Source organism: Pelodiscus sinensis, chromosome 7 (genome assembly GCF_052426305.1).
Source record: "Pelodiscus sinensis isolate ZL-2025 chromosome 7, ASM5242630v1, whole genome shotgun sequence".
Taxonomy (NCBI): Eukaryota; Metazoa; Chordata; order Testudines; family Trionychidae; genus Pelodiscus; species Pelodiscus sinensis.
This window is the reverse complement of record NC_143058.1, coordinates 17,298,634-17,311,346: the sequence shown is the minus strand read 5'-3', so window position 1 is coordinate 17,311,346 and position 12,713 is coordinate 17,298,634. Positions and strand designations below refer to the sequence as shown.

The 12,713-nt window shown below is 38.0% G+C and overlaps 1 protein-coding gene across 11 annotated transcripts in view; it reads right to left on the bottom strand.

The window, feature by feature from the left end:
* Positions 1–293: 293 nt before the first annotated feature.
* Positions 294–12,713, bottom strand: part of SLC35F5 (solute carrier family 35 member F5) — a 52,541-nt gene continuing 40,121 nt past the window's right edge. For all 11 annotated transcript variants that reach the window (XM_075933262.2, XM_075933259.2, XM_075933260.2 and 8 more), the window contains 3 exons: positions 6,936–7,090; positions 5,132–5,220; positions 294–4,259 (listed from right to left, as the gene is read on the bottom strand). In XM_075933262.2, coding sequence (XP_075789377.1) covers positions 5,139–5,220; positions 6,936–7,090 — 237 coding nt within the window. In that variant the 3' untranslated portion in view covers positions 294–4,259; positions 5,132–5,138. The remainder of the gene's footprint in view (positions 4,260–5,131; positions 5,221–6,935; positions 7,091–12,713) is intronic.

The following is a 12,713-nucleotide window of genomic DNA, read 5'->3' as shown; positions in this document are numbered from 1 at the left end:
GCAGGGGAAATAAGGCCAAAATGTACTTTCTATGGGTATGTCTACACCACATTCCTCTTTCGAGAGAGGAATGCAAATGCAGCTGAGCGAAATTGCAAATGAATGCAATTTGAATTTCCTGTGCTTCATTTGCATAATTGTGCCCAACCACTATTTCGAAATACCCTATTTTGAGATAAAAAACACCGTGTAGATGCAGTCATTTTGAAAGAAACCCCTTCTTTTGAAATAACCCTTACTCCTTAAAAAATGAGGTTTAATGGTTATTTCAAAAGAAGGGGTTTCTTTCAAAATAACTGCGTCTACACGGTGTTCTCAAAATAGGGTATTTCGAAATAGTGGCCGGATTCGATTATGCAAAGAAGCATGGGAAATTCAAATCGGCACTTCATTTGCAATTTTGTTCGGCTGCATTTGCATTCCTCTCTCGAATTCATACCCTATGTAATTGTGCAGTACAGTATAGCAGATATTGTTACTCTCATTCAACTCCTGAGTTCAGAGACTTATTTTGTGGAGTTCAGAAAATCACGTAACTTCTCTCTGTATCACTTTCTCCACAGGTAAAGAATGAGGATAGTTATTTATTTAAGCGTCTCATAAGATGCTGCTATAAATCTGTTAGGTTTGGACAGCATGTGGCATTGTTTTTCTACAATGTAGGCATATATGGGAAATCACTGCTCTTTAAATATGCAACAGCATTCAAAATATGATGAATTTAAAAGTTAGAGAAGATTATTTTTAAGTGTATACACCACTTCCTACAAGAAATAAATCAAAATCAAGACATTCCAATTAAAATGAAATAGTAAAAAATAGTAAGTTATGGTAGCACATGTCGGTAAAGAGATAGCTTCTTCACATTACTGTAACAAGAAATTGATTCCAGTTGCATGTCATATTATACTCCACCACCAAAAAAACCAAACCAAAACAAAACAAAAAGTAAAAAGAAAATATTCAACATGTTGCCATGATTACACAGGTACCTGAGATTTAAAAGCTAAATCTCTTGTGCCTTTATTAAGCAACTATTATAGAAAGCACCATCAATCACTTTTCTAACAAAAAGGACTGTTATGTATAAAAAATGTTCTTGTATTAAAAATCACAAGTCGGTATAGAAAATCTCATTACATCTTATTAAATGTAGGTACAATGTAACATAACATGTAACTTCAGTAATTAATACTGTAATACATCTGTCTCTGAAGTACTGGAGAACAATTGTTTAAAAATCTAAGGCCTCTCAGGGAGATAATGTGTTTTGTATTTCACATTTCACTCCCCAGAATGCTACAGTTTAATAAAAAGATTGCTGAAGTCATTTATGGTATTTAACACACCCATTTCTCAAAGCTTGTTTTTTTAAAAGGAAAAATTGGTGAGGAGGTCCCAGCATGTGAATTGTTTAAACACAGAAAGTTATTTGAATGTCCTTAGGAGGCAGAGATAAAGATTTTCTATGTATTAATGTTCATTTTCTCCAGCACAGTGTATTTCTCTACACAATTTAAAACTGCTATGAAAAACCGCTATAAACTAACCAAGAATTTGATGGATTTCATATCTTCACCACATTTTGTAATGTTAAATAAGGATTCTGGTCTACAGTTATACAATACAGCCAGGTATAACAACTATGGGTCATGGGCAATTGATTTCAAAAGTGAACCTTAGTTTTCTTCTGAAAACAGAGCAACACACCTGTTTGAAAGAAAAATTAGCCTTGCAAGGCTCCTCTCTGCAGATTCCACAATGCTTACCATTCTCACTGCAATAGAAAATATAATTCAGTATTTAGCATTAAGTAGGCAAACTTGACAGAAGCCAAATATTAATTGAAGATATAATCATTGTTTAAGGGAGCAACTGTTCACATTCCATTTCCACTATGTCTTAATGAACATTTTTTCTTTGCCTGCAATAAGGACTCCACTCAAATTCTCTGACATTATCTTGCTCCCAAAAAAACATTTTTAACCTTATCAGGAGAACTCTCCTCTTGCCAAACAGCCAAAATTTTACCCAAGATCAGATATAAAAACAGTTCAATTGCAGCATTTAAAGTTTCCGTCTTCTCATGGGTACTTGATAACTTAAGTAATTGAAAGACTTTCACTTCTAGATTGATTGTTTAAATGCAATCTAGTTGAGAAGAACTGATGATTATTTTTTATTCGGTTTATGTATATCAGTATTTCTTTCCAATTTTTATTGACCTCCATGAGAGATCAAGAACTCTGGCCAAAGTCATCAAAAAGAAGAGTACAAAGAATAGGTGACTAAGTATAGACTTGGGATTAAAAAAAAGGGGGGGGGGGGAAGAGATTTTCAAAAGTAATTAAGTTACTTCAAATAGGGCTGTGCTTCCAAATCTTTGGAAAATGCCAGACTCAGTTCTACATTCAGGCTCCAACTTTGAAAAAGGTTGGCCTCAGATAAATTGATGTTCATAGATAGTAACCATCAATATAACAACAGTGTATGTTTTTAACTTATTTTCTGTAAATTTTTATTTGACAATGGACTTCACCCTGCATCTATTGATTTTTGGGGGTGAATAAAAACAAATCTAATCCTTTTCTAAACATTTATCTAAGACTGTGGCCTTAATACAATCTAACTAGACTATTTTTTTCTTTACATCACCAAATTACCACCACCATTTCCATAATTAGTACAGGTTGAACCTTTCTAACACAGCACCCTCAGGACCTAACTGATGCTGAACCAGAGCATTTCCTGAACCATAGGAGGTCAAAAGTATCTAGTGGCATTGCCAACACTTCCACTGCTTACTGGGATCTTAGAAGACATTTAGGGGTAAATCTGAGCTAAATAATTAGGACTGGTATCTGTAAACCAACTTTATAGGACCACGGGAAATTTGGTCACACCCACGATAAGTGGACATCTAGCTAACTAAAATCATGCTGGACCATGGATGTTGCTGGTACAGAGAGTTCTGGATTAGAGAGGGTCAACCTGTATTCTTCTTAGTGGGAATAGTATAAACACCAAAGACTGAATGGAGATGTATCCCTAGAAAAGCATCAGTTTTATGGTTATTTGGAATGGTTGGTCACATTGATTGAAAATCCATCTGTACTCTAAACATAATTCACTAAAAGACAAAATAAATTAGTAAATAATGCCCATCGACCAAACTTACTAAATTTTACTTTTTGAAGAGGGCAATGACTATCTGCAGGATTCTTGTGAATATATTTATTGATTCATTATATTTCAGAATCAAACAGAACAGCAGCATTGCAGCAGGGAAGAAAACTCAGGTCACAGTGAAAGTTAGCCATTACACAATTTCAGTAGGAAAACTAAGTCAACATGATTATCTCTAGCTTTAAAATTACTGGAAACGTTGAGGTGAGACAAGATAGCAACTACAAAATTTAGATGTTTACTTGATATTTTTTTCCCAAAAAGGCAGCTGTGCACATGGCATCATGGAATTATTTACAATTAAATATTAAATAATTTTGATTACGTTTTTTTAAGAGACCATTTCTGAATTATGAACTTTTACACTGAGTGCTTGTCCAGCCAAATTTATGATAATTATCACCTTTAAAAATACTTTACTAACACTTCATTAAAAGTTTCAGATTGTTAGATCATAACAGATTTTTAAACACAAAGCACCCTTTCCTATTACAAGATCTTTAAGTGGGAGAAAGCAATATACGCTGTGTTCCAGAAATTTGCATACATCCTGCTTCAACAGTTGCAAAAAAGTACTTATTTAATAAATTAAGATTTTTTTTCTAATTTAATGTTTGAATATTCAAATAGACTTTACACAAAATAAAACAATTAATCTGTACCTATTACAGGTAACCTACATACTTAGCTTTTTTCCATTTGAAAGCCTTTAAGAAATTATGTCCTGCCAACTTAAAGTATTCATTTTAAAGTAATTTCTGAAAAATTGTCCAGCATTTAACAAAAACACCCACACACACAACAAAACCCACCAGACCAGCATTTGCTTTCTTGATTATATCAAGTAATTTCAAGTTGAGTTCTAGAAGGCAGGTTGGTTGTTTAGATGGACTGGGATTTTCCTATAGTTGTAGTGTACGCACATAGTGAAGGTGTTCACTGATAGAACCAGATGAAGATAGGCAATTATGGGAAAATAAAAGTTTTGTTTCAAAAGAATAGGCACTGAAATACGATTCCTTATGGACTTTCCTGGAGATTGTCTTTTCGCTGAGTATGATTCCATCTTTAAACTGAAAAAAATTAAGAAAGGATTATTAATGTTATGCATTAGGGCAGGCTTGGGCAATAAAGTGGAGGCAGTTCACTAGTGTTAGCCTCTGGTGGGCTGCTGCCACTATATTTACCTGCGCCTTGGCAGGTACAGGCGACAGCAGCTCCCATTGGCCAAGAACGATGATCCGTGGCCACTGGGAACTATGATCCTCCGTACCTGCCAAGACGCAAGTAAATATGGCGGTATGGGGACCCATCAGGGGCTATCCTCAGCAACTGGATAGTATTTGCCTACCCCTGAAGTAGGGATTAGTTTTATTTATTTTCAGCTTACATTTTCCCTTTTCTATACATTTAATACTATCAGTGGAAAAGGTAATTGAAATTGCACATACAAAAGGGTGAAAAATAGATTGGAAATATATTGTACAGCTGGGATATTTGTCTCCTGAGGCCAAACAGGCATTATTAGAATATTAGAATTATTGGAATATATTAGAATATTATTAGAATACAGAATTAGAATATTATTAGAATGTTTCTAAATCTTGCGTATCTAATTATATCATCAATGCAAAGTTCTATACACGTACTTGTCAGGAAGAGTAGATGTATTTATTTAATGGGACAGTATCAATCATGATAAAGGGCAAGTGAGTAAATTTTTTGTCTGCACTAGTATATGTTCATGACTATTTGGCAGACTAGTAAGATACAGGAGTTTCTTCTTCATTACATGCAAATAAGCATTAATAAAACAGGTAAAGCTAGTGAAGACAATAAAATAATTAGCAAGTCTTTTTTGCAGTGTTAACTGAAGAGGAAAAATAAAGTACTTAGAGTTTGAATGTATGCACTGTACTGTTTGTAGTTTACTTGTTAACCATACCTATTGCCTAGGAACAGCAGTTTTCTCCTTCTTGAGAAACACTATGCTTGGGGATGAGGCTTTCACACTGCTCACTTTCCTCTGGCATTCTTAAAAGAAATATCAAATTCATTTTGCAATTACAGAAACAATCTTAAACTGGTTGTACTGTGACACAGAGACGTGAATAGCAAAGATGACAATGCTAGAAGTTACATACCTTGAGTAGTGTTAATTAAAAACTAAATACTTAAGTGAATTACATATACAGGTTGCACCTCACTAAACCAGGAATCTATGGTCCAGCCAGACCACCAATGTTCCAGGACCACAGCGTCCAAGTGGAGGGCTGGCAGCTGGGAAACCTGAGGCCGCAGGGCAACAAGACTGTCTGAGGGGGGCAGGAGATAAGGGAGGTGGACTGGGGGCCTGGTACATGACAGTGGGGATACTTGGGGTGCTGGGAAATCCAGTGGGGCCAGCAGTGGGAGCAGCCAGGCAAGGGCTAAGGGTAGGAGGGACCTCCCCTGGTCTGGCAAAATCCCTCATCTGGGACCAGTCAGGTCCCGAGGGTGCTGGACTGGGGAGGTCAATGTGCGCTGTACTAGAAAGGTTATAATTAAGATCTATAGCTAGTGATTTGGTACCTCAGAGATGCAGCAAATACTACAGAAACAATAATTAAGCAAAAGCAAAACTGCAAAGAAAATTCTCTGCAGAAAAAATTCTTTATAGTAAAATGGGATTTTAAGATGGTGGCTTGTCCCCTGTCCCATGAAAAGTCCACTGACATACCTAAAGTTTCTTTCCGGTCTCTTTCCACTGTTATATTCTCCACACACAAACACTAAACAAAACACAAATCCAGTCCCTCTACCTTAACTAGGCTACACATTCTAGGTCATTTTTACCATTTGCCTCTTTCCCTCCATCCTGCTTCCTGGCCTGTTACAGGATTTTTCCTTGTTCCTTGCACCTCTTTCCAGGGCTCTCCCAAGAGGTCCTTTTTCCTCCCTGCCTCCCCTCCCAATGGACACTGAATCCTTTTGCAAACTTCTTCTTCCTGCCAGCCCAGCTCTTTATAGAGAACACCTGTTGTCCACCCTTCAGCAGTGGACAACTGCTGCAACTGATTAACGAACAGGGTTGTCAGGACCCAGACCTTCGGCCCTTAAGAGACAGACAGTCCTGTCACAGGGGTTTTTATAATTTAGTTTCTGGGTATGTCTAGACTACATGCCTCTGGTGACAAAGGCATGTAGATTAGGCTACCCAGCATAGGAAAATGAAGCGGCGATTTAAATAATCGCAGCTTCATTTAAATTTAAATGACTCCCACGCTGAGCCAATCAGCTGTTTGTCGGCTCAGCGCGGTAGTCTGGACGCTCCACAGTCAACATCAAAGGAATTTGTCGACCTCCCAGGTAAACCTCATCCCAGGAGGCATACCTGGGAGGTTGACAAATGCCTTTGATGTTGCCCACGGAACGTCCAGACTACCGCGCTGAGCCAACAAACAGCTGATTGGCTCAGTGCGGCAGCCATTTAAATTTAAATCGCTGCTTCATTTTCCTATGCCAAGTAGCCTAATCTACATGCCTCTGTCACCAGAGGCATGTACTCTAGACGTACCCCCTGCCTCCACTGGATATTGGGCCAAAGAATGGATATAAAGAATTACACTGGTCCTCTTAAAAGGGGGGGAAAGGGAGAGGCAGTAGCAAAAAAAAAATCTATGGTGTGAGTTCTGAGGCTTCTGAATGAGGTAGGATATATAGGAAATGTAGAATGAAAAGTTAGGGAAAGTTACAGTAAGTGCTCATACCTCTGAATTCGATGCTTTCTACAGATAAAGGCAAAAATTCTTCTGATTCCTACCATCACTGGATCCCAGTTGTTATAATGGCATAAGAAAGTTGCAATGAAAAATGAAAAAAAAACAGGGATTGCCCCTGCAAAAAATAACCAGGAAAACTGCACCTGTAATTAGAGCATAAATATAATTTAACACCATTCTACAAAGTACAGTTGTAGTTTCTTTTAACATTTCATTTTTTCCCCATTTTTGACAACTGCCATAAAATTGAGAAGTGCCTACTTTTCTTATTGTTAAGTGTCTAACTTGCATCAAGATTATAAAGACAGCTGCATTTGTAATTTAATAGCTCCTTTGTTGTTACAATACCGTCAGCATTTGTGGGTAAGCCATTTCCACTTGAAGAAAAACACACCTCTTTATCAAATGCACTGGGACTCAGTTCTTTTGAACATTGAGTAATGTTATAATTTTTGCATTTTAACATTTTTTGTAGGATCTCTTGGTTCATCATGTCCCCAATTACCTACTGTGTTCAATTCCCTTTTTAACTCATCTCCTTATACTGGATTCTCCATCTACAGTTTTCTCCCCCTTCTGCTCCTGGAAACAGAGTTCTCTTTTGTAGTTTTTCAAATCATCTTAACAACTGTAAAGCACTCTTTAGTACTTTGTTCAGTCTAATTTTCAATTCCCTACACAACGTGGCTTCTGTCACCATTTTCCTCCGGAAACTGGTTCCATGCCAACATAGCTCACTGGCAAGAAGTTCTTCCTGATACTCAAAGTTAAATTTTTGACACAAAATTGGAGGCCAGATTAAGACTACTATAAAAATCAAGTCTCGTGTATATCTCAGTAATCATATAAACTACAGTACAACTGGAATCCTTAGGGGTGAACGGACATTCAGTTCAAAACTCTTATTCATTCACTCATGGCGCTTAGCAGCTTTACTAAATACAGAATATCCAGACGATATCTCCTAGCTAAAAGTCAATACTTCTTCCATGCTAGGGAAGAAATGTTCTGGGATTCATAGTAAAGTATTGACCTTAAGCTATCTTTTGGGGACCTCATCTTACATATCAGTTTCTGGATAATAGGTGTGCATCGCTCCTCTTGTAACTTATGTCTGGATGCTGAAAATGAAAGCACTCTCTTTGTTTCTCCATCCATCTATAGAAATTGATGGCACTAATCCATGAAAGTTGAATTATCAAAGGTGAGCATTCACAGGAATTCTCCAAGCAACTGTATGGATAACCCAAGTGAAAGGTCACAAAGCAACATACCTACTCCATCTAAGTTGAATTTCTGACCAGCACTAGCTGAAAAAAACAAATATTTCAGGTCAATCTGTGACCCCAAGTGCCCATTTAAAGAGACATTCAGAGATGTGAGTATTAAAGAAATAATAGCAACTAAAGATAAAACCCTTGGAAGTGGTTCAAGCAAAGAAGTCTTTGAATTGTAGACCAAATAAAGGATATGGAAAAGCTAATAATTCTGGACGTAACAAGAATTTGTTCTGAGATTGTGTGTGTGGAGGGAGGGGAGTACAGCACTGTTTTGAAAGTGAGCCATAAATTAGATTATCAAGATTTTACCTGACTTTATTTTTCTTAAAAGGAACAGACCCTGTAAATTCTGTTTTAAAGCTTTTACATATGTGGTATAGACATCCTAGATGCTCCAACTAACTATTTCTACCCTAAAGAAAAATAAAATAAAATAAAATAAAATAAAATAAAATGTAGAACTATAATATGTACAGCTTCTTTTTATCTAGAAAAAGCTGATTAACCATAAAGATGGCTCCCCCTTGTGGGGGAAAAACTCATATAGTGGTAAGAAATCGTGGGCTGTGTCTAAACTACATCCCTTTTCGTGAAAAAGGGATGTAAATTAGACACTTTGAAATTGCAAATGAAGCCAGGATTTAAATTTCCCACGCTTCATTTGCATAATGGCAGCTGCAGGGTTTGTTTTCCCCAAATAGGGGCTTTAAAAAAAAAAAAAAAAAAAAAAAAAAAAACACAAACGGCTGTTTAGGTGGGGATCATTCAAAAATAAAACCCTTTTTTGAAAGATCCTGTACTCCTGAAAAAATGAGTACAGGATTTTTTGAAAAAGGGTTTTATTTTCGCATGATCCCCGTCTAAACAGTTGTATTTCTTTTGAAAAGCCACTTTTTGGAAAAAAAAACCTGCGGCCACCATTACGCAAATGAAGCATGGGAAATTTAAATCCCAGCTTCATTTGCAATTTCGAAGTGTCTAATTTACATCCCTTTTCTTAGAAAAGGGATGTAGTTTAGAGACAGCCTCGGTGTTTAAATGACAGTATGGACAACACGTCATTCTTAGCAATCTAAATATGCAGATATTAGAATTGTCTGCTGTCCACATTAAATTCTAATGGAGATAAATATTTAAATGAGCTTGTAATGGTACATTAAAAATCCTGGAGACAGTGTGACAGAATGAATAGGCCATTGGATTAGAACTAAAGGGATATGAGTTTAATTTCTGGCACTGCCATTATTGTGCTGCTTGACCTTGTGCCCGTCAATTAACTCTCCAGGACTCAGTTTCTCTATCAGTTAAATGGGGATTATGATAACTTTCTTTGTAAAACACTTTGAGATCTGTGGATGAAAAGTGCTTTATTACTTACTAGAACCAGTATAATTACAAGTTTGACTTGTAATGTCTAAAGAAGCATGCAAAAGTCTTATATTTTAGTGCATTTTACCTTTTCCTTAGTGCTGCTGTGTTTAGGAGAGCAGCAAATTATTTAGGAGTCACGGCCAACCTGAAGCACCCAGCCTCGTAAGGAATGCTCCCTTGAGCTAGTTCTATCCAGAAGAGCTGAACAGTAGAAGGTACTGAAGACTGAAGCCTGCCTAGGTCAAATCATGATGATGTTAACTAGGACTGAGAAAGACTGGCAGACAGGAAGACAAAGACCTGGATGGCAGATGACCATCATACGAAAAGAAAATGAAACAGATGTTGGACTGCCCTGCTCCAGCACCCTTGGGACATGAGCAATCCCAAATCAGAGAGTTTGCTGGACCAGGGGAGGTCAACGCTCCCTTGCAGGCCACATGCTCATGCCTTGTTCCTCTCTAGGCTCTGGGACTCCACAGGAGAGGCCAGCCACCGACCCCCACTGCTGCTGGGGCTCCCTGGCCGGAGATCCCTGGCCAGCCCTGCTGTTTTGGGGGTTCCCAGCCAGGACTTGGGGTTCATGGCCAGCGCTTTCCAGCCAGCCCTGCCAGGATCAGGGCTCCCTAAGTTGCTCTGCTGCTGCTGTGGGTTCCCTGTCAGGGTTCTTGGGACTGCTAGGGCTGGGGTCCCCAGCCCCCACTGGCCCAGCCAGGGCTCCCCAACCCACGCAAGACTCTAGTTATCTTGTGCTCCCAGCCTCCAGGGCTCTTTGGTCCAACAACATTTGTGGTCACAGATTTGGGAGGTTCAACCTTTGGCAAGTGTGCGAATTGAAGCTGAAAGGGAAGCAAGAGGCAGATGAGGGAAAGACCCCTAACATCATTACCACTTATCTTAGTGGCAGTGTCTATGGGGAGGTGAAGTAGAGGAAAGATTGCTAAAAAGAAAAAAGGTAGCCAAAAGCAGATCCTATCTAAAGGCAGCAGCAGTTTTCAGTAAGGGTGAAGAGATAACAGAAATAAAAGCAACAGGAAATGAAGAGTAAGGAAAACGGTCAGAGGGTGTTGTACCTAAAGGATGGAAAAGATTAAGGAAGGAAAGGAATGGATATATGCAGATGACTAGGATTAAGAAAGATGTTCTAAGCAGAAATGTGGAGAAAACAGAGGTAGATAAAGATTTATTAAAATAAGGAAAAGAAGAAAAAGCAATTGAGATGAGAGCGAATATAAGAAATCAGATCTGTTAATAAAATGTTTTGGGCTTATTACTATTATGAATGTCAAAAAGAGATATAGAATAAGTTTTCAGATAATTGTGATGGGTGTAATAAAAGTAAATAGAAAGATAAGAGATTATATGTTGCCATTGCATTAAGTATGCCTCACATAGATCGTCAAACGTTGCTTTAATGTTGTTTCTTCCATTTCAGAAGTTGCAGTACTTTTATGTATTTTACTTATACAGAATATAAATTCCATTTATTTAAATGACTGGACTAAGACTATTGGGGTATATAGTTCAGAGAACTGCTCCAGTTTTCTGGAAATTATGAAAGAGGGTTGCTTGTTCCTTCAACAATTGACACAACTACATTTAAACAAATTGCCTCAGAATATGAAAAATAAAAAAAGTTCTCTTTGAACTGAGCAAACTATAACACTCAAAACTTATACATTTCAGAAAAAAAGATATAAATACAGCTGCCTACTTGCACTGAAGTGAAATTATTATTCTTTTTGTAAAGAGTTACTTTGCTTTATTGAAGAACTTTCCATTTACTTTTATATTCTTAACACAATTTACTTATGTCCTAGTCATTCATTACTTAAGTTTCAAGAGCAAGACAATGAGGCTTGTTTTGCTTAGACTTACTAATTATTCACATGAAATAATTTACTTTATTTGTAGTTTTTGTACAGATTAGCTACACCCTAAAACATTTTCACTTTGTATCAAACAGAAGATATACATTTAGTGCTTCCACTATTATTATTCAGGTTTGAATTCAGACATCATGATGCCTGTCTTTCTTTCTTGTAGAGACTGACATTTCACATGAAGAAAGGCCTTTTTAAAATAGCCTACCACAAAAACATTGGCTCACCTAAAATGTCACTACAACATACTTCACAACATATACAGATGTTGCTGAACCAAATGTCCAAAAAATAAGATGTGGGGAAAGTCAGCCTTATGCAATAACTGAAAACAAATAACGATTCCAGACTTCAAAAAGCCTAGTAGTTTCCACAAGATACTGTATTTTGGGAAATAACCACTATAAAAGGTCATGGAATTGCATAAAAATAAAGCAATACACACAGCAAGAAGACCACCTGCATTTGAACAAGACACATGACAATAGCAATGTTCCCTCTAAAGTTTTCTTTGTACTGAACAAACAACACTGAAAACTACATTTTTGTCCTTAAACAAAATTACTCTCAGGGTTTTAGGCACAGGAGGGAGTGCTGGGATGGGTGCTCTGCTGGGGGTGTGGAAGGAAGTCAACATGCTGGGAGGCGGGGGAGATCAGGGTAAGTGCTCTTCGTTGGGACCAGATGAATTAAATGCCAGATATAAAGGGAGTGGAGGTATCAAGGCAGAGGAGAGATGTGAGGGTGGTGGTCTGCATAAGGATAGGGTAAGCCAAGGGCAGTGTGGGAGAGGAGGGGGTCGAGTGCCAGGGATAGGACGGGAGAGAGAAGTGGGTGTTCTCAATGGGAGACTCAGGCGATGTCTAGACAACAACATACCTATTGTGGGAAGGACATGAGCAAAGTGCACCTGGCAGCCATACATGCATCCCATTCCCAGTGCAGGGCCTTATGGTCTTCTCCCATGACATGACAGGCTGGTTCCTCAAGAGTCTGCAGCCTCTCTTTCCCAAGGTCAGATCCCTGCCCTGCTATGGGACTACAGTGGCTACTGCTATAGTGAACTAGCCACACTCAACCAGTCAAATAGCCACATGTGGCTAGTGTGTTGGACACCACAGGTACATAGTCTTCCATAAAAACAAGGTTCAGCTCCGTCCACATCTGGCCTTTCTACCAAAAGTATCATCAGCTTTCCATTAGGGCCAAGATATTTTCCTACTGGCTTTGTC